The 21,508-nt window shown below is 49.9% G+C and overlaps 1 protein-coding gene across 7 annotated transcripts in view; it reads right to left on the bottom strand.

Annotated features, from left to right (window-relative positions):
• TRAF3IP1 (TRAF3 interacting protein 1) overlaps positions 1–19,922 on the bottom strand; it is a 64,834-nt gene extending 44,912 nt beyond the window's left edge. For 2 of the 7 annotated variants that reach the window (XM_059929078.1, XM_059929079.1), the window contains exons 1-10: positions 19,676–19,919; positions 16,458–16,526; positions 15,871–16,032; positions 13,933–14,076; positions 13,425–13,826; positions 10,952–11,023; positions 9,812–9,887; positions 6,754–6,855; positions 5,148–5,243; positions 441–542 (exon numbers count right to left, since the gene is read on the bottom strand). In XM_059929078.1, the coding sequence (XP_059785061.1) occupies positions 441–542; positions 5,148–5,243; positions 6,754–6,855; positions 9,812–9,887; positions 10,952–11,023; positions 13,425–13,826; positions 13,933–14,076; positions 15,871–16,032; positions 16,458–16,526; positions 19,676–19,798 (1,348 nt within the window). In that variant the 5' untranslated portion in view covers positions 19,799–19,919. Of the gene's footprint in view, positions 1–440; positions 543–5,147; positions 5,244–6,753; positions 6,856–9,811; positions 9,888–10,951; positions 11,024–13,424; positions 13,827–13,932; positions 14,077–15,870; positions 16,033–16,457; positions 16,527–19,675 lie in introns of all 7 variants that reach the window. The other 5 variants (XM_059929085.1, XM_059929080.1, XM_059929083.1 and 2 more) reach the window with 5 other exon arrangements.
• Between the last annotated feature and the right edge of the window lie 1,586 nt (positions 19,923–21,508).

Here is a 21,508-nt window from a genome sequence, read left to right as displayed (position 1 = left end):
ACAGACAGAAAAGTCACGGTCGTGACAGCGCTCTGAGCTGCTTAAAAGTCCTCTTTGGACCTGAAACCTGGGGGATGCAGCTCGGCCTCTGGGACCCCCAGCAGCAACTGAGGCTTGTTCCTGTCGTCCCGACACCCCGGGCTCTGCCACAGTACCTCAGAAGGAACACTGGGGACACAGGAGAGTCTGCTGCCATCAGGCAGTGACTAGAACATGCTTTCTAGTTTCTGTAAAAAGGCAAAAGTGAGCCACTTGCCACGTTCTGTCCTGATGGTGTGGAGAACAAGGGACTGGACTCTCTGGGGGCGTCAAAGACCCAGGGAACCTGTGGTTGCAGCCATGGCCTTGGGATGAGAGGCGTCCACACAAGCAGCGCCACATCTGGGGTGCTGGGTCTCCCTCACGGGACAGGAGTGGTTGACAAGGGGCCCCCTTCTCACCTTTCTGCTTTACTGCTGGTTCTGGCTCAGCACTTTCTCGCTGCAGGCTAGATGAATTCGCATCAGAAACACTAGCTGAGTGAGTATTAGCTTCCTTTGTTCCTGATGTAAGACAGTTAAATGTGTTATTAAGAGGGAACTGGTCATCAGCGGCACCTTACTTATCTATGCTTCCCCACCGCAAGCTTCCCAAGGATGACCCAGGGCAGCTTCTAGAAAACGCACCTAGAACACTCCTCCCAGGCCTGGCTCTGGGATCAGGAGAGCGGGAAGGGGCACCCAGACGTGAGCAGACCCCGCCCACGTGGCCCAGGCATAGGCCTGGGCTCCCACAGCCAAAGCACCTGGCCCCCCATTTCCAGGACCACCCGACACTCCCAGTCTCCTCTCATCTCCCCACAACAGCCAGGCCTGGGAGTCACAAGCTGCAAATAGGTTGCAACTTCAGGAAAGCAGGAGGAAAAGGAAAAATATTTCTGGCCTTGTGCACAGCCCTAGACGTGTCAAAAGCTCCCAAATACTTGCCTCCTGATAACTGACTGATGTGCGAATGTTTATAAAAATAGAAAAAAACACCAAATACCTGAGAAATAAAACATTTTTCCTAGTAAAAACAAAAGGAGCGGTGCTGTGGGAACAGATTTTGAATTGTGGCAGGACCCAGGGAGGAAACCTGACCCGTTACTAAAGGGTCCCACACACTCTCTAAAATGGATCAGGAGACAAAAATAAAATTAGGAAAATGTTCCCTTTCCTGAAACACGATCTTATAATTTCTTAAAAGTACTCAAAGAAATAGTTTATATCAGAATTAAACTGTCACTAACTATCAAAGAACTGCTTGATTTTATATAGTGGAACTACATAAAATAGACAACATATAATTTTCTGAGGAAATTTTTTTTTTGATCTGCAAAAACGATGCTGACTTAAACAGTCTGATTCAAGTCTATAGTTAATTATTTATGATATCTCATAGGACCAACAAGAAATACCATTAAGTTCTAAAACAAACAAATCTAAAAATAAGTATAAGCTAGGCAGCTGTAGATTATCAATTTTAGAAGAAAACACCCCAATAACTTTAAGTTGTCATATGTTATTTGAAAGTATCAAATATTTTCTATATTGTACAAAACCCACCAGCACAGTAAGTAAATTACAAATGCATTATTTCTGTCCGTAGCTTGAGGAGACCAATGACACTCTGCACAATTTTATCTCCTCAAAGCTCTTTCTTTCTTTACTTTTTTGAGAGGCCTATGATGGTTGTTTTAACGTTTCTAGTGGTATTCTTAAGTAAGGTTTACTAGACCCCAAATTCACACAAACAGAAAGAACATAGAAACAGACTATCATTCACTAATAATACTACAATCGATTCTTAATCAGAGGGCAGGTTAACCAGCTTGCCAAGCAACAGCTTTTAAAAAAATAACGCACCCATAAGAAATTAAAATTACTATGAATTGGAAAAAAAAAAAAAAAATCAGTGCATTAGCACAATCTGCTGTCTGAGTTAGCAGCAATTACTGAGCCCCGCAGGTGAGGACGTGGGCAGAGCGCCACACCTTGAGGGGGTTCTCACCCCAATAAGATCACCTGCGCAAAGCTGGGGGCACCGGCTGGGGCCACGGTGTCTGCACCAGTCACTCTCCCTGAAACTCACCAAGCAGCGCAGAGCCCACAGCACTGCACAAGCAGCTTGCCGTTCTGCCAGGCCTCTGTGCAAAGTTCAGCTGCACAGAGGTGCTGACTACATCTGAGGGTAAATGCAAATAACCAGGGTTTAAAATGGGCGGATCTGCCTGGCCCAGTGACCAGCCTTAGCATCATATCATGGGATGCAGAGACATTAAGTGCACCCTGACAGGACATAAGGTAAAGGGCACAGCATCACCTACGTAGGGGTGAGGGTGAAGCAATCTCTTCAACCCAAATCTGATCAGGCCTTTAGATCTAACAGAAATACGGGGGGGCGGGGGTGTGTGTGTGCCATAAGTTAAATGACACCACGAGGAAGCAATCAGACAAACACAGAGGAGGGACCGCTGTACAGGACAAGCAACCTCACCTCTCCAGAAAGTCAATGTTCTGGAACGAAAGGTGGGGGAAGGGAGGCTATTCCAGATTCAAAGAGGTTAAAGAGACCAAAAGAATAATAAAAACCATACAGTGTGTTCTAGATCCTGGTTTTTAAAAAAATAACATCGTTGAGACAATAAGAATGCAGAGTGGGTTTTAGAAGCTCTTGGGGAATGACAAGTCTGTTGGGTGCAACAATAATTTTACGACTATGTAGGAACATTCATTTTTTTTTTGAGGTGTATGCTGAAGTATTTAAATGGAATTATTTACAGATAAAGTATTAAAATATTTTTTAAATACTCTGAAATATTTCATAAAACTATGTCACTACAGATGAAGCAAGTATGTCAGAATGTTAGGACTACTGAATCTACGTGAGAGGTACATGGGTGCAAATCATTCTATTCTTTCTATGTATTTTCTGTATTTTTCATAATGAAAACGTCTAAACAATAAAACAAAATGAAATGAGAGAACCCAAGCAAACTGAAGACATGGATGGTGTAAGGTTCCGGGAAAACATAAGACGATCAAACAGCTGTAGAAGGAGCGAGTCTCCTCAGACAGCCTGCGTGACGATGTGAGCAGGGGAAGGAGACGTTCATGTTTTGAAAAGAAATGGATAAATTCCTTGTTGGATTCTTCAATCCACCTGCAAAGGCAAACGAGAACCACCAAGCCCACCCATTCTCCCGGGCACCCCAATGGTAATAACGCAGGCCAGCCAGGCCCTGGAGCGGTCAGCACGACACAGCCAGGCGCTGGTTTGAAGTGCTGGCCAGGAGAGGAAGGGGACCGGGAGGACAGACCCAGTGGCCTGGATCTGGAAGCCACAATCAGTCTGGGAACTTAAGGAGCCCTAACAACTGCTGGCAAACCCTGAATTCCGGAAGTAAAATGACTGCCAGTGCAGGACGACGTCTGTGACGACAGGGACCCGGGGTGTGTGCAGGGAGGAAGGGTCTGCGGGGAGGGAGGCTCACCGGGACCACCCAGGGACACGGAGCACACAGGACTCTGCTGGCGGCCAGCAGGTGGCACCAGGCTTCCTTCTAATCTCCGCAAAGCACGCAACTGAGAATCGCCTGCTGCAATGTTCTGTGCTTCTTAAACACTGAGCTTTTATTATTTTCACACATGCAGATAAAGATCTGTAAAGATCCATAAAGTCTAACATACGTCTAAAGAACTACCCCAATTTATTTTAAATCCATCATACCATCTCAGAACACCACTGACTCACCCTGACTCGGGGCTCTCGGTAAACTTTATACATAACGTGATCGGTACTAAAGCAATGGTGTACGACACGTCTGTGACAAGCCGGCCACTTCACGAACATCACCTCGTTTACCCTCAAGGCAGGTCTTCTCACACCCGTGTACCCACAAGGAGACCCTGGCTCAGAGAGCACACCTGTGCGGCTCGTTCCAGGCCAGCAGGTACGCAGGTTTGGGTTTGGAATGCGAGGTGTGCCCACCAGGGCCATCCAGGGCCTGCAGAGGGCAAGCCCTCCCTCAAGCTTCGTGCCACCCACTCCCCTCTCCTGCGGTGCCAGGACTGCCCCGTGCCGCCCCCCACAGGATCCGCTTGTGGCTGAGAAAAGCTCCCGCGGAAATGAAATAAACCATCACAAGACGCAGCTGAATTGCAACGTGCGTGGCCCCTGAGAAAAGCATTTTCATCCGTAAGAACTCATTCTGTCCCAATTTAGGTCATTCAGTCCTCCCACACTGCTCAAGACCCAGATAAGCCACACAGAGCTGACCTGCTTGGAACAGAATAACCACAGACCATCACTGCTGAGCCCGCGACGGAGCAGACGGCTTGCAGACACAACCGTCTTAGAAAAGCAAAAACTAGTAAAGGGAGAACGCGAGTACAGAAAGATGGGCTTATTGTTATCCTAGCTACAGTTACAGAATGTTAAAACACCAGATAGATCCGAGGCAAGTTCAGCCTAGACAAATTTTTATCTTTCCCTGGGGGCAAGATTTACACTATTTTTCCCCTCAAATGTCACTCAAGAATTGCCATATTTCTGAAGAATGTAGTTAAACATCACAGAAGACTACATACAGTTACGGTCTTGGATCACCCCACCGAAATTCCAGATCCGTGCGTCTAATCACACGGCATCAGCAGGGTGAGGAGGTGCACACACGCCAGCCTCGAGTGTAAAAGGGGAGCCACGGGGACACTTTCCCCGGCCGCGCCGAGCAAGCACTTTAAAATATTTCTTGTGGAGCATTTTCTCAACACAACACAGCAGAGCACGCAGGAGAAATGAAAGATAATTTCTCTAACTATCCAGACATTTTTTAAAATTCCAGGAGTAAGATAAAGAAAGCATTTTGACTTAGATGCAAAGATGTTACACATAATAAAGCATGTAAAGGTTAACTTAAAGCTGAGTTAATCTTCTTTATCATAAAACTTAGCAAATTAAAGCAAACAGACTATCAAGTCATTTCTGTTCTTCGGTACACTGTGGGAAAAAAAAATCTGATGAACTTTAAAGTGGTTAGAAAAATAAAGAATAATGATAACCACAGTGAGATGTAAATATTTCATACCAAAGTGGCGAGGAATTTAAACTAAAGAATATATTTTTCTTACCTATTTCTGAAGTTGTAGTTTCCTGATCTGGTTCATTATTTAATCCAGACACTATGGGGTCTAAAATTTTAGCTGAAATATCATCCTCCTTTCTTCCTGACATAAAACAGTTAACAACAGATTAAACTATTGCAAAGGTTTTTGCGTTTGGTTGCTTTGGTTGGGATTTACAAGGCTTTATGCCAAGGTCACCAACTAACTGTCCCATCAACTCAACAGTCAACTCTCAGCCTCCACGGGACCCGTCTCAGAAGCGCTGGTTAAGCCCCTCCCTCTCCCGGAACCCCCTGGCTTTCAGGGCGCCGGCTCTCCAAACCCCCCAACTTGCTGGCCTCTGTCTCCTCTGTCAGAGCCGTCTCCTCCTCTCCGACCCTCGAATCCTGGGCTCCACGCTCCCCGGAGTCCATTACTGCATGAAGGCCCACACGCTAATCTGGGAACCCCCAAGTTTTTCATTTCAACGTCAGCTTCTCCAGCTCTCCCCCTGAACCCCAGGCCCACACGCCCGCCCGCTGTCCCAACACCTCCACCTGCTTGTTTCAGCACAGGCATCTTGAACTTAAGGCCTCTAGAACCGATCCGCCAACCAGCTTCTCCCAAAGCCTTCCCCACTTCAGTAAATGACATCACGGAGGTGCCAGACACCCCCCGACTGACCCCACCTGGGATTCCTCTCTAACAGGCGCCGTGCAGTCCATCGGCGCGCTGTCGCCCCTTCCGTGAGAGCAGCCTACCCCACCCCACCCACCGATCTCCGCAGCAGTGACCTTGGGTCCCAGCCGTCACGGCCTCTCACCTGGACGCCACAGCACCACCTACCTGCTCTCCGGCCTTCATTCCCGCCCCTGCAGTTTTAACGGGGGCGCTTATCAAACCTAAGCCAGAGCCTGTCTCTTCCTGCTGGGCCCCCCGGGACCTCGCTCCCACCTATTCTACCATGCCCCCAGCCTGCCCACTCACAAGCCCCTTCTCCTGGCACTTGCCCTCTCTCTGCTCCAGCCTCACCACCCGGCTTCCAGTCACTCAAACAGGCAGGCCTGTTCCCAGCTCGGGGCCTCTGGCCATTCCTGGACACCCACAGGTCATGTGCTCTGTGACGCTAGTGGACTCTGTCCAGACACCCCCTCCTCAGGGGCCCTCTCTGCCTACGCCCCCCCTCCACCTCTCTCGGCTTCATCTCCCTTCAAAAGACTCATGGTTAACGAACACGAATGTATACACCCTGAGTTCTCTTTATTATCTGTCTTCTCCTTCTAGATCATACTCTCCACGAGGGCAGGTACTCCACAGATATTGGCAGAATTAAGAAAGGAAGGCTCACATGGACGATTTCGGCCAGTGACGGAGTCACGGACGGGAATCCGCGCACGGCGGGGGCAGCCCTGCGGCTCAGACAAGGGGGCCCGCAGTCCCCCTGCCCCTGCTGCACGTGGGGCCGAGAACAGTGCTCTGGCGCCCGGGCCCGCGGCAAACAGGGCGCATCTCCTCTGCACCACCCACAGGGCTCCGTCTGTTTAATGACCAGACGGAAGCAAGGCATCAGGCGGCTAAAGGTTTCGAGTCGCAAACCCTCCCTCGCAGCCTCCCGGGGTTCACTCAGTCTTACCGAGCTGTTTCCCGGTGTGTTCCTTCTCAGCTTTACTGCTGGAAGAGTTACGTTCTTTCTCAGGGGAGAGACTATTTTCACTGGTTCTAGAATCCCTTCTTCCTAACAGGAAATTGCACAATGAAAATACGTATTAAACTTAATCTGTGATGCTGCATATTTATCGAACAAATGAAATTAAAATGCACCCACTAACTCAAAGTGATTTGCTCTGCTAGTCTCCACTAGTTAAGAATAAGCAAAAATGATCATATTCTTATGTAGAATGTTTTTTGGATCCTATAGGGATTCTAGTATGGCCTTAAGATTCTAAGTATGTCTAACAAACGTGATGCCCTCCCTCTCTAGTAAAGGGAAGGCTTCTCTCCTCGGCGGGAGCACAGAGGGCCTGTGTCTCGCACACCTCCTGGGTGCTGGACCCTTTCCCTAATGCTACCCGCTAAAGCAAGGCAGCAGGATAGGGCGCAGTGCCAGCTTTGCTGGGCAAGGACCCGGGGTGAGGTCAGTGCCCGACTAGCAGGCAGGGAAGAAAGAGTTCACCAACTTGTCGACAGCTCAGGAAACCTTAATGTCATAAAGCTGGCAACTCTCTGATAACCAAATCTCTTAAAGATCAAATAAAAGGAACCCTACAGTTCAATCTTACCGGTTAACTCAGATGCAAACATCCTGAGTTATTAAAAAAGAAAAGCAGATGATACGACCATCAGCTTAGAAAATCAAAACATCAATGGAACAATTATGGGTTAAGATCCAATACAAGCTAGATTTAAGATACATTTACAAAAATCAATAAAGCTTCTATATTCCAACACTGATCACTAAAAATTAATGAGGGGAAGAAAGATACCATTTCCCAAAAAACTGAAAACAAAACAAACACTCGAGCAATCCCTGACTGACAGACACACCCAAGCACCCAACACACGTCTCGACAGAGGAGGAGACCCCTGTCTAACTTGAAAGTAGAGGTATCCAATCTTCCCAGCATAATGAAAGCCTGAGTTTCACCCAAGTCCAATTATATCCTGATCCATTTGTTTTGTGGGAGGTGGGATTCTTTGACTCATGAACTGATTATAAAATACATCTGGAAGAATAGCAAATAAAAGGGCTTAAAACTTCTTTGAAAAGAAAAATGATAGGGAACTAGTAGTGAAACAGAAAACAGTAGAGAAAAAACAAAAACAGAAACACCAGACTCCAGACTCCAAAAGGCATGTGGGGAGATCACAGAGCAGGAGGGAAGGGAACAATTATTTAGTAAGTGACCCTGGAATACCTGATGAGTTATTATGAAAAAATAAATTCAGAGCCTCATTTTACACCATGAATTAAAATGAAGAGATAACCAAAAAGATTAAATATTAAAACGTATGACAAAACACAAACCTTCATCTCTCAAATCTCTGGACAAACTACAAAAAAAAGACTACCAGCTTCCAGTGCATAAAAGTTAAACACCTAGGCAAGTCAGAAACCAAACATAATTAGAATAAAAAAAGTGGAAAAAAAATATAAGAAACAAATACTTATTTTAAAATCAGCAGGGGGTGGTGGTGGGATGAATTGGGAGATTGAGATTGACATACATACACTAATATGTATAAAATAGATAACTAATAAGAACCTGCTGTTAGCACAGGGAACTCCACTTCCCTGTACAGTAGAAACCAACACAACATTGTAAAACAACTATACCCCAATAAAAAAAATAAAACAATAAATACTTAAAAAAAAAAATTGGCAGATGTCCTTAACGTACAGGGAGCTAATGCAAATTAAGAACACTCAGACCCTGAGTGTTTTCCATCTATCAAAATCAGCAAGCCTTTCAAACAAATCCCCGGAGAAGGTGTGGGGTAGAGGGTACAGACAGTGTCCACTGTAGCTAAAAACCTTAAATGTCCATAATGGCCCTCTGTGCCAGTAATTATACCCTGGGAACCTATCCCACAGAGATCGCCCAAAAGGGAGAGAAAGTTTCTGGCACAAAAAAGTTCACTAAAGCATTTATCGATGTCAAAGAGTGGAACTTACCACCTAAGTTCAATTTCTCAGTGAAAAATTCCAACTACTACATTCTTGCCATACTTCTTTAAGTTTTACAATTTAGGAAAAGGATGACTTTTCAGGAACTAGTACTGCTCATTCAAAGTAACTTCATGCTTCCACTGAAAGCCTCCGACACTGCCGGCCTCCAACTGTACTTCCCTGCATTGGACTGACATTCTTTCCCTACTTTTTGGTCTGTCATAAGGAGGCACATCCTCGGGCAAACCCAGGCCAGGCCCGTTTGCTTCAGCTTCAGCTTTTAGCATGACTGCCAGTGACATTTTCTGCTATGTTTTAAATGTATAAACATCACCTGTCTAAGGGCAGGGTGCTCCTGATGTCCATCTTGCATCAGGACTAAACCAGCTTTACCCATTCAGAAGAGTCAGTGAGACACGCATGACTGATAAATATTTCTGGAAAATTAACATTCAATCACACCTTTTAGATTGGAACACAGATCACGCAGGTGTACTCTGCCCCTGGTGTCGTGAGCTCACACACGTGTGCAAGGGCATGCACAGGCATGTGGGTGTGAAAGCCATGTATCTTCATCGTTTTCACACAGTCTTTGTTCATTCCTTCCAAAGGCAAATCTGCTTTCTAGTCACAGAAGCTTTTTCCTACTAGATGTTGTGATTAAAGCAAAGAATCTAGTATTGGGTTTCCCTGACGGCACAGTGGTTAAGAATCCGCCTGCCAATGCAGGGGACACGGGTTCGAGCCCGAGCCCTGGTCCGGGAGGATCCCACGTGCCGCGGAGCAACTGAGCCTGCGTGCCACAACTACTGAAGCCCGCGCACCTAGAGCCCATGCTCCACAACAAGAGAAGCCACTGCAATAAGAAGCCTGTGCACCATAACGAAGAGCAGCCCCCGCTCATCGCAACTAGAGAAAAGCCCGCGCGCAGCAACAAAGACCCAACACAGCCAAAAATAAAATAAATTAAAAAAAAAAAGAATCTAGTATTTTCAGCTACATTGTATGATAAATTTTGCAGTACCTTCCACTGAATTTTTGGATCGCTGTTTTGATGTCTTTGTCGTCACTGACCTGGATGCTCTAGTGGAAATCTCAGTCTTAAAGAAAAGAGAATGAAAAAAAAAAATTAATTGATGCATCACAGAGCAACATCATGAGCAGATTTATTATTCAAGCTCAAGGAAGAACAAATAGGAAACACAACAATATCCGTACGCGTTCAAAGGGGAACTGACTCCAAGTCAGTGCAGCTAAGCACTTAAGACCTAAGAGCGTGAATTAGAAGGAAGCTGAAAGCTCTTTCACTCTAAATGCAGAATTCCACTTTTTGGTACAGCCCTAAAAAGGTCAGCCGTCCACTGACCACACCTTGAGAATCACTGTCTCGTCAGATGAGTTTACGAGGACTCGACTTGTGTCGCTACATGCTTAATTACTTCAATGCATTTGTGAACGACTCTGAGAGTGAAAACGTACACGATGTGTTTAAACAGAGTGCAAATCAGAGAAAACAGCACATCCCGTCCCTCCCACCGCTGGCTCAGTTCCCTGGCCCGACCCCTCCCTCAACCTGCCATGAGGGCCTCTTAACTAGCCTCCCAGCCTCCACTCCACGCCTGTCCATCTTGCCTGTGGCTGCCCGGATACACTTTCTGAAAATGCAGACTGGACGATGAAGTTGGGGTGAGTCTAACCTCCCCAAGACAGCCCGGCCTGGCCTGTACCTCACCCACAGAAAATGCACTGCGGGGTCCCACCGGGCCAGGCGGAGCTTGGACGGGTCCCTCCAGCCGGCCCTCCGGTCCCTGTCTGCCTTGTGACTTAATCCTCTCCCAGACTCCTCCGAAGTGCCACCTCCATCCTCTCCCAAATGACTGCCCTACCCCTCCGTACACCGTACATCATACTTGTCGCATAAAGGTACGAGGAGACCCAAGAGTCCACCGCAGAGAAACAAACGATAAACACACTCCACCTACTTTACAGGCAGTAAACCATTTAAATCGGTACTTTTACAACAAAATAAATATGGCCCTATTGTGTGTGAGCCTCCGCCACGCCCCGCCCCGTGCCTCCGTGGACGGGGGGAGGACCACACAGCACCTACTATTTCAACACAGCTACGGGTTTACGTCTCTCAAAATTATTCTTTCAACTTTACCTCTGTTTCAGCTTTGGAGTCTTTGAAAGATCCATCTGACGACTTTTTAGACATCTCTCCTGAGCTTGAGGACTATAAAAAAAAAATTTTTTTTTTCAAACTCTAGAATTATTCAAGTCTGTAACATCTAAAAACGCACCGAGATGTTTCCTCTAACACTGACCAACAACAAGATAACCCTTCACACGGGAGCACCACGTCACATCCCAGCCCCGACCCCCTGCGGTCGCCGTGTGGCCTGGATCTCCAAAGGCCCATCCAAGATCTCTGCCCACCGGGGGCTGACCAGGAGGCCAAGGGCATCAGAGGCGGGGCCTCGCAGGGGACTGTAGGGGGCAGTGTCTCCCAGGCCCACGCGGTCCCTACACCAGGCCAGACTCCTTGGAGGTGTTCCAGGGACACACAGGGAATCCGGAAACGAGGGAGTCGCCCCACTCCTATCTTCTGTGAAGGAACCACTCTCACTTCCCAATGGAGCGGTTCTTTTTGAGCAAAGTCTTCAGACGCTACATCAGGAAAGCACTCTCAAAACAAAAATGACGTGAAAACTGTAAGCATGTTAAATCAACACCTTAAAAAATCTCACACTTAAATCAACTCTCAGAAACACATATCTCGACATAAGAAGTAGAAGAGACACAATCACTGAGATTTTCCTCCGTGAAAAGCAATGGATGCCTGTTGAATACTCCAACAATTAACTGTCCTCATAACTTAATTATGAAGGTAGCAGACCGTATCCGAAGTAGTTTCTTGTGCGGGCCGGGCTCTGTGCCCGGGGTCCCCCAGCCCAGAGTGCTCAGTTCCCTGCAGATGTGGGAGGAGGGCAGCACCCACACGTGGTCACTCTGACCTCACTCATCCTCCACCGCCACACGGGGACACACCCGTGACTTCTCAGAGTGCCTTCGCACCTGCTGTTCCACAGGCTGAGAACGTCTCACCACCGTCTCTTCTAAGCCGTGGGATTCGACCGGAGGCTGCAGAGTGCCCAGCAGGGCCCGCGGGAGAGCCGAGTCGCTCTTCCCCGGGGCCGCCCTCCCGGAAGCCTCGAGGCCCGGCTCTCTGGGGGCCCCACCACTCCTGGGGGAGACAGCAGCCTGCGCCCGAGCCCTGTTCCACAAAGGAGCCCCAGACGGACACAGAAGGGCCAGTCCAGCAAAATCACCACGACAAGTCTTTGAACACCTGCCTTCGGCCAACGAGGGCTGGCTAGGAGCAGGAACGCAGCCCGTTCACCCTGGTCTCACACACCGTTAAACAAAACCGTCACTCGCTCGTGGCTCCAATACGTCCCATATATCCACCTATAAAAGTTCTCTTTGGAACTGTCTCTCTACTTAAAAAACCAGTCACATCACCAGCAACCTCAGTGAACATCACGGGTGGGACACTGGGTCTGAAGGCCTGGAGGGCTGAGAAGGTGCCCCAGGCAGGGGCTGCCTCGTGCACAGTAAAGTGCGCTAGAATGTCCGAGCACCACACTAAACCCGGCTCAGTGAAAAAGACTTTTCTTAGACCTCTAAAAAGAAGCAAAAGACGGGGAAGGTCTTTGTTATTTCTAAAACCCCTATGGGAAACCAGGCTTTTATGACACATACGCCGTGGTGGGTTACTTGACTCCGGGGTGTCCCTGGGAGACCCCAGGGTCCCAGGTAGCATACTGACAGCCAACAGAACCACCGAGCAGGCCAGCTTCCAGGCTGGCGCACAGTCTGTCCCACGGGGCCCGCTCACCGCCCGGTGCCAGGGATGCAAGGCCACAAAACCAGAGGCCGGCTTGGCAGGGAAGAGCAAGCTGGCCCCTCACCGCCTGGCCGCCTCACCCAGCAGACCTTGTACTTTTCCAGACCTCAGCTTCCTCCTTTCTAGCAGCTGGAGACCAGAGGATTTCCAGGACCTGCCCAGGACACTTTACAGTTATATGATGTCCCCACAAGAACCAGCATCTGCAACGCCAGCCCTGCCAGGAGACTTACCCTATCTACAGCGAGTCCGAAATAACCTGCACATGTAAAAAACAGTGTCTGAAACCAAAAGAATTTTCTGGAAAATCCTAAATTTACCTGAAAATTTAATTAAACAAAATTCAGTAAACTGAGGTCTCATTTTACTCATCTGCTAATGCTTCAGAGACTTAGAAAGTAGCCCTAATCCTTAATAAACGCAGCCCTGCCCACACCCCGGGGGACCACACTCACTGAGGCTGCCTGGAAACGCTGCTCACAAAGCCACGGGACCCACTGAGCCCCAGTCTCCAGGGGAACGCCCAAAGACACACACACAGCAGACAGGAGAAGCAAAACCCAGTGTCACTTTAAGGTTCTCCTAGGAATCCACGACTGTCAGAATTTTCAATTGGTGACAAAGAAATCCAGTTTCCTAATCACACTACAACCAAGACCAAAGGCATTTTGGAGAACACCACGAACCCTTTCCAAGTTAAAGGCGGAGGTTTTCCAACAGGACTTACCTTCTTCTCCGGCTTATCACGCTCGTGGCTCTTCTCCCTGTCGGGGTCCCCGCCGTGCTGCCCGTTCCGCACCCTCTGCCGGTCCCGGCCCCCGTCTCGCTCGCGCTCTCTCTCCCTCTCCTTCCGCTTCTCCTTCTCCTTTCCGCCCTCGTTCTTCGGCTCCCTCTCCCGCTCTGCGTCCTTGGCCCTGTCCCTCTCCGGCCGGGCCCTGTTCTTGGCCCGCTCTCTCTCCCCTTCGTGGTACTTGTCTCTCTCGGGATCTTTGTGTCTGTCTCGGTCATTCTCCTTGGGCTTTTCCCTGTCCCTTTCCTTTTCTCTTGGTTTGTTTTCTTCCTTTAATTCCTCTTTCTGTTTTCGACCTCCGCTTGTATTTCTCTCGTTTATTTCAGAGTTTCTTCTATCCTAGGAAAAAAAAAAAAAGCTGGATAACAATATCACTTATAACTGTCTACCTGAACCACAAGAAGCCTCATCACTTCATTTTCAGACGCACATGACTTGCACTCACCGCTTTATCTTTAGGGACCCTGGACGCTTCCTCCCTCACGTTCTTATTATCCAATTCTTGAGGTTTCGACGTCAGTGAGGACCTTCCTTTTGTTTCCGCCTTCTCTCCAGCTAACACTCTCTTCACCGCATCGTCGCTGGAGAGCTTGTCCCCACGTGAGGAAATAAAATGCAAGGTTGCGATGAAATTAGTACATTTAATAAACATGGATGTCAGCATTCAAAGATGGCTCATTAAACGGAACCTCTGTCTCCTAATGGATTTCAGAGGATAAAATATTAAAAGGAAATGAACGTTATCACAGACAACGTACAGCATCTCCTCTCACCGTCCCCTCCAGCACCGCTGCGCTAACAGCACAGTCCGCTCAAGCTAAATGAACCCTGGGTCCCTTCTACCCGAGCTGCCAAGCGTGGACGTGTGTGCTGTTCAAGGACACCAAAGCTGACCACACGACGCTACGACACCCTTCACTTCTCACGGGGCCACAGAGGCCCAGCACCGAAAGGGCCTAAGGAATGATCTACCTGGAGCCCCATCAAATGCCAAAATCCCTTCTGCAGCATCCCTGACCGCCCCCCAGAGTCTCTGAACACCTCGGGTCAGGAATCCCATTGGCCCACACACTCCCGCTTTCCGCAAGCCTGCGCTGAGTGACTGCTACACGCCAGGCACTAGACCCTGGGCCGAGGACGCGCTGCACACCAGCGAGGCGGCCAAATACAACAAGCAAAAGTCAGTGCGCTGGGGGAACACGACGGGGGTTCCAGCAAGAGCAGCCAATCCCACACGGCTCCCGGGAAGCAGCTCCGCACAGAGAAACCAGCAGCACAAGCGAGGGAGTGAGACCAGGGCAGGAGACCTCAGGGGTGCAGGCACAAGGCGAGAGACGAGAGGAAAGGAGCAGAGGAGAGGGGCTTCGTGAGCGGTGCACGGAGCTGGGGGCAAGGGATTCAGCAGGAAGACTAGTCAGATTTGCTTTCTGGAAAGATGATCAACAAGAAGGATCTGGGGGTGGGGGCAGGGGACAGAAGCCAGAGCACTGGAAGATCAGCCTCTGCGTCTCCATGCCTTGGACCCAGCACACCAGGGCGAGGCTATCCTGAGGCCCTGGGGGCCAGTCTGATCCCACTCCCCATCTCCCACTGCTGCTGTGTGAGCTAAAACCCACCTTTCCCATCTTGGTAACATGGAAGGTTAGCCGCCAGCCCATCAGGTCCATGAAGGGCTCTATTAGCCACGCCCTTGATAGAGGTCCAACTCTGCTCCCCTGGGGGCTACTCAGATCCCACAAAGAAGGCAGGCCCTGGGGATGACCTGCTCCCATGGCCCCGGCTGGACTCTGAGGCCAGAGAAGGCAAGATTCTAGCCCATGGTGAGGATCCCAGGAAATCCAGTCCCTGCAGCAGTGAAATGGAATCTCTTTGAAGGCAGCACAGCTCTGCAAACACCCACCAGGGGAGAGGGAGGGATGGAGGGAAGGAGGGAAAGAGGGAGGGAAGCAGACCCAAGAGGCTGGAAAGGCAGGCAGAGAACAGGGACGTCCCACAAGCCCCAAAGACGAAGAAAAGCAGCTGCTCCGGCCACCCGGTTGGAAACAGTCACCTGCCCTGAAAGGAGGCCCAAAAGGAGAAAGAATGCAGGGCTCAGTAGGCTGGGCACGCAGCCTCCAGCCACGTGCCCACGAGCAAAGTGCCTGCGGAGTCCCTATGTGATACTGACAGCTCGTAGACCCTGTGCGTAGCACTGCCTTATCTGTTTCACCATACAGCTTTAAACTACTTCTGCAACTCTGAGGCTCCAGGAGAGGTGGGATCAGATTGCAAGCACAGGGTTAAAACCCCCTCCTTAAACACCTCTGGCTCCATTGGGTGGCCTGCCCTCCCCGTCTGGTCATCCCTCCCGTGCCGGCAGCTTCCAGCTCGGGGGCGGCGCTACCTTGTTGAGACAGCACTTTCCGATTCTCTGGAGCAGCTCGTTGGTCTTTTCAGGCTCGTGCCCGGCCACGATCCGAGCCGGTTTTGCCAACAGTGGCTCTCCGGAGACCATGACCACCACGTCTATGGCCTTCTGAAGGAAGCTAATTTTGGCATCTTTATCCTGAAAGATTTCCATTTAAAACACAAATATTAAAATACTTCAAAAAGAGCTTGCATTATCTTCAGTACGTCTAACAGGCACAGTTCCCGTTTAGATAAAAAGCTATTTTTAGATGTGTGTCAAATTTAGAAATCCCGACTCTTTATAACAACCACCACTAAAATAAAATCTTCGGTAAAGCTTTTAGTTTTAGGTGGTGGGCTAGCATTAACCTCTGGAACACTCATTCCATTTCTCCAGGATAACGTTACCGTGCTAGGCGGCTGCCGCAAAGACCACGAAGTGAGGAAGGGCGCGTGGCAACTCCCAGAGCCACCGGCCTCGCATGCCAGCCACAGGTCAGCAGTGAGCGAGGGGCCAGCACAGCGCGCCGCTCACAAAAACCCTGTTCGCGAAGGCGAGCAGGGACGGCGCCTCAAACCTACCTTAACGTTATCGGACTTCATCTCGGCGTCTGTGTAGAGGCCCTTCATGAAGCCAGTCATCCTGATCACCTGCAAAAGATAAAGCAAGGCTGTGGTCAGCACCCCACGGGACGGCCCGTGCCCTGGCCTCGCCCACTGCCCACGCTAAGGGCCGCCTGGATCTGTCTACGCCCCAGGATGTCACTCACCCACTGACACAACGAGCACTGAGCATCTGCCACGTGCAAGGCCTCGTCCCAGGCAGAAGCCAGCCTGGTCCTCACAGAACTCAGCCTGGCTGTGACAACAGGTAAACACGATGGACCCGCGGGGCTACAAGGGGGGACAGGATCACTCCTAATCCAAGTGCAGGAGGCCCCGGGGAGTCAGGGAACACTTCCCAGAGCAAATCATATCTAAACTAAGACCAGAAGCTTACGGGAGAAGAACTGGGGGAGCAGGTATTGAGGAAGCACGTGCCAGGCAAAAGAAACAGTCCCACAAGGTCCAACTAGGTCCTGTTCAAGGGGCCAGAAGAAGTTTGACAAGAGGAGCCTGAGGCCAGGGAGTCAGCAGGGGCCTGACCGGATGGCCTTCGAAGCCATCAGGAGTATGGACTTAGCCTCACTACCACGAGGAGGCCCCGAGAGGTCCACAAACAGGAAACGGCCTCTTGCGAGGACGGCTCAGGGCAGTGGAGAGCATGGATTTTGGGAAGAAGAGGAACTTCCCAGCTGGGTTTCTCCTCACCACCGTGTCACTCACTTCCTGGGACAGAGGGCTGCTCTGTGCCACATCACTTTTGCTCTCCCCCCACCTCTTCCTCTCCTCAGTCAACCTGGACCTCCCAGTTACCCCTCAGTCAGGCTTTGGGGGTGGTGATGCTTTCCGTTCCTCCCCACCTCCAGACACACCAGGGCCCTGGCTTCTCTCAGACCAGAGGTTTTCAAAATGCGGCAGGTCACTATAAAGTCAATGTAATGGGTAGCGATAAGCATTTTTTAAATAAAACAGATAAGAAAATATCAGACTGCACTGTATGTAGTAAGGATGAATATTGCCTACGTGTGTGTGTCCTGGGTCAGATATAAAGAGTATTTATTACCTTAAAAAAAAAAAAAAGACAGTCCCACACTAATATTAGGCTCCTTCTCTGAGACCAAGCTACAACTAGCTAGCTATTAATTAAGCTAGCTTTCATTCCTCAAACTACTGAACAGCTGTGCTATTTTTTTTCCTGACAAGACAGGTGGAATATTAAGAGTATCCTGCATTTAATATTCCTGGAACTTTTGCATCCTCAAAAGGAAAAACCTTTTGAGGTTTTCCCAGTGTGCTCACAGTTAAACTTGTGAGCAATCATTTTAATCAACAAGAGACATGAATTTCGCAGGATCAGTGCTTCAATTTATGAAAGAGGCAGAGTTGGTTTAGCAGTAGCTAAAATACTAACACGGAGATTTGAATACAATACTCAGGGGCAGTGAAGAATTTTCGTACGAGGATCTGCACATATTATCTGAAAATGCTTTCCAGATGTCAATTGTCCTAACATCTTTATTGAGTAGGTGACAATTAGCGTATTTATCTTTACACAGGTAGAGAAATTAATTTTGACCTTAGATTAGGAAAAACCTGAGGAAGTAAAGCAGACCAGTGGGTCCCGATTGGGAACACGGAACTCCTTCCCCACACCCTGGCTACCTGGCCAACCAAGTCGATTCCTGCCCGAAACTTCCTCCTCCTTCCGACCTTCCAGGAGGTGGGGACAGCAGCCACCATGAGCCCAGGGCCACACCAAGACCCACAGGACGAGGTGTGGCCCCCAGCCTCCTTCCTGGCTCTGCTTCAGTGAGGAGATGGGACTAACGCAGAAAATGAAAGTGTGAAGCTGGGCGGCAACCGCTGTAGTTGGCCACTCACCTCCTGGCTAAGTGACTTGACCCCTCCTGGGTTAGAGGACGCTACCTGCCTACTCCACAGGGCGGGGGTGATGCAGCTCAAGGCCCGGCTCCCACCAGCCTCTCCACGCAGCCACGTCCCTTCCCCAAACACTGTCCAGGGCAGGTCTAAGTGCTGCACTAGCTTAGGAGGAGGGGGAGGCCAGTCAAGGCAGCCCTTGGGATGTGGGTGGGTTTCAAGAGAGCTGTAAGCACAATTAGGGTTTTTAACAGAGAGAGGCACACATTGTAAGCTAAGGTAAGATAGCAAAAACGAGCAAAGCAAAGTTTGTGTAAGACGCCGCACCTGCTGGAAAGAGTGAGAAGTGAAGTTTAAGGACAAACATGGGGCAAGAGTGGGAGCCCGAGCCCCTGGACACCTGCAAGTTCGAGCTGACTCCTAACTCCCCAAGAGCATGCCCGAGTTCCCAAGGTCAACACTGCACTCAGGTGCACCACGGAAATGGGCGCTGCCACCCTGAGTTACAGGAACCTTGACCGATTCCATTCAACAATGAATGTTTGTCGTGCACCTTCTGTGTACCGTACCCAGGATATGCCAACAAACAAGCTACCGTCCGCGTCACTCAGGAATTCACCAGCCAGTGGGGAAAAGTTTACAGACAACCAATCTCAAGACATGCTCTGCCGTTTATCAGCAAATACTGACCTGCTCTTTTATAGCTTCTTCTTTTCAGGTCCCCTAAAACCACCTTCAATCAATTCACCCACAGGTACTGATTAAGCATCCAGTATGTAGTGACCACAGTGGAGCAGGTGGAGGGAAACTTGGGGAGAGGGGGTTTATTAAAAAAAAAAAGAATGATTCCATTCTCCCGGGATTTGTAAGCACTCTCCACATGCTAGACACCGCAGCAAAAAAAATCACAGAAACAGCTTTGCCAGGTAGAGTGGAAGATGTGCTCTAAGAAATACATGGGTAGGATGGGAAGAAATAAGAATGCTCCCCAAGGGGCCGGGAGTCTCCCCGGAAGAGGGGGCCCAGGGGGTTGGCGCGAAGGGGAGCGCAGGGGTGAGAGCAGAGGCGCCGCGGAATCCGGCCAAAGCCCGGCTCCTTGGGCAGGGGCCGCGCTCAGCGACGAGAGGTCCGACCCTGACGCCAGCCCTGGTCCCGACCCCCAACCCGGCAGTGACCCCCGACCCGCATCCCGGCCCTCACCCCGACCCCCACAAGGGCCCTGACCCCTGGCCCGCAGCCAGACAGCGCACCGGGACCCCGGCCCCGACCCCAATGAACCCCGGCCGGCACCCCGACCCCCGCCCCGGCCCGGGGCTCACCTCCGTGATGATGTCGTGCAGGTAGCGGAACGGGGGCTTGTTCAGCAGCTTCTCCGTCAGCGGCGGCCTCCGAATCACCTTCCCCAGAGCCTCCTGCGTCCGCTTCACCACCGCCGCGTTCATGGCGGCGCCGCCCGCGTCTCGCCGGCCGCCGAGCCTAAGCCCCGCTCCGCGGCCGCCGCCGGCCCCGCCGCCGCCGCCAGGTCCGGCCTGGACGCGCCGCTCGAGTTTCCATCCCACAGTGCACCGGAATCCGCCAAGGCGCGTGCGCGGGGCCGCGGCCCTCGGTCGCCAGGGCGGCGCGGCCTTAGCAACGGACCCGCGGCGGCGCCCCGACCCCTGTCCGGCTGCGCGCGCACGCGGGCGGCGTCTGCGGTGGGGCTGCCTCAGCGTCCCTGCCCGGTGACAGCGCCGAACCCCTCCACCGCTCAGCAGCCTCGGGAAAAAGCTGTTCGCCCCGCGTTAGAGGAGACCGCCCGAGGGCTGGAGAGCGGCAACGCAGCTTCCAAGATTCATTTCAGGGGGACTGGACTTAGTTTTCCCGAAAGACACATACCTTATCCTGTATGTTACTTAATATGGCTTCTTGGAAGAGTAACTCCTTTTCTCTGAGGCTCTGTTTCTGTTCCTATAAAGCAGGGATAATATGTGCCCGACTCCCTAACTCCCAGGGAGATGAGGACCAAACGATGCTTCAGGGCTTTGTAACCAGGATGAAGCCGCTCCCTTGTTGTTCTACCAGGTGTCTGTGGTTCTGTCCCATCTGTCTTCCATCCACCACGCACAGGCTCACTGCAGATCCTTCTATCAATTTTGAAGCTTTGTAGTCTGTTTTTAGTTCTTCTATTGGATACCTTTATGATTTTTATTTACATTCATTTTTACCATTTTCAGTGCGCTACATTCTTTATGTGTTCTTTGCTCAAGATGTATTTGGATGTGGAGTTTTTTAACTTAAAATTTATATTTGATTTTTTAAAATATTTATTTATTTATTTATTTGGCTACGTCAGGTCTTCGTTGCAGCACGCGGAATCTTCGTTGGCGGTATGTGGCATCTATCGTTGCGGCGCTCCTTGCGGCGCGCGGGCTTCTCTCTAGTTGTGGCGTGCGTGCGGGTTTTCTCCTCTCTATTTGTGGCCTGGGCTCCAGAGCGCAGGGGCTCTGTAGTTTGCGGCACGCGTGCTCTCTAATTGAGGCGCGAGAGCTCGGTAGTGGCGCTCAGGCTTAGTTGACCCGCGGCATGTGGGATCTTAGTTCCCCGACCAGGGATTGCACCCATGTCCCCTGCATTGGAAGGCAGATTCTTTACCACTGGACCACCAGGGATGTCCCTGATTATTATTGACATTCAATAAAATTCACCCATTTTAAGTGTACAGCCTGATGCATTTTGGTAATTTTACACAATTATGCTACCATCACCACAATCAAGATACAGAACAGTTCCTGTACCCTAAAACATTTTCTCCTGCTCATTTGCAGTTCATCTCCTCCCCCACCCCAGCCCCAGGCAACTGCAACCGTCATTATAACCATGCCTTTCCTAGAGTTGCATATAAATGGAATCATACAGTACATAGTCTTTTGTGTTTAATTCTTTCCTTTATAATGTTTTGAGATTCATCCATATGTCATCCCTTTTTGCAGCTGAGTAGTATTCCGTAGTACAATTTGGTTATCTGTTCAACAGTTGATGGATATTTGAGTTGCTTTTAGTTTCTTATTATTTATGAATAACACTAAGACCATTCACATATAAGTCTTTGTATGAACGTAAGTTTTCATTTCTCTTGGATAAATACCTAGAAATAGGATTGCTGGATTATATGG

The sequence above is a fragment of the Balaenoptera ricei genome, chromosome 7 (assembly GCF_028023285.1).
Source record: "Balaenoptera ricei isolate mBalRic1 chromosome 7, mBalRic1.hap2, whole genome shotgun sequence".
Classification (NCBI taxonomy): domain Eukaryota; kingdom Metazoa; phylum Chordata; class Mammalia; order Artiodactyla; family Balaenopteridae; genus Balaenoptera; species Balaenoptera ricei.
Note: the sequence above shows the minus strand (reverse complement) of the source record. Positions and strands in the feature narration are given on the sequence as shown.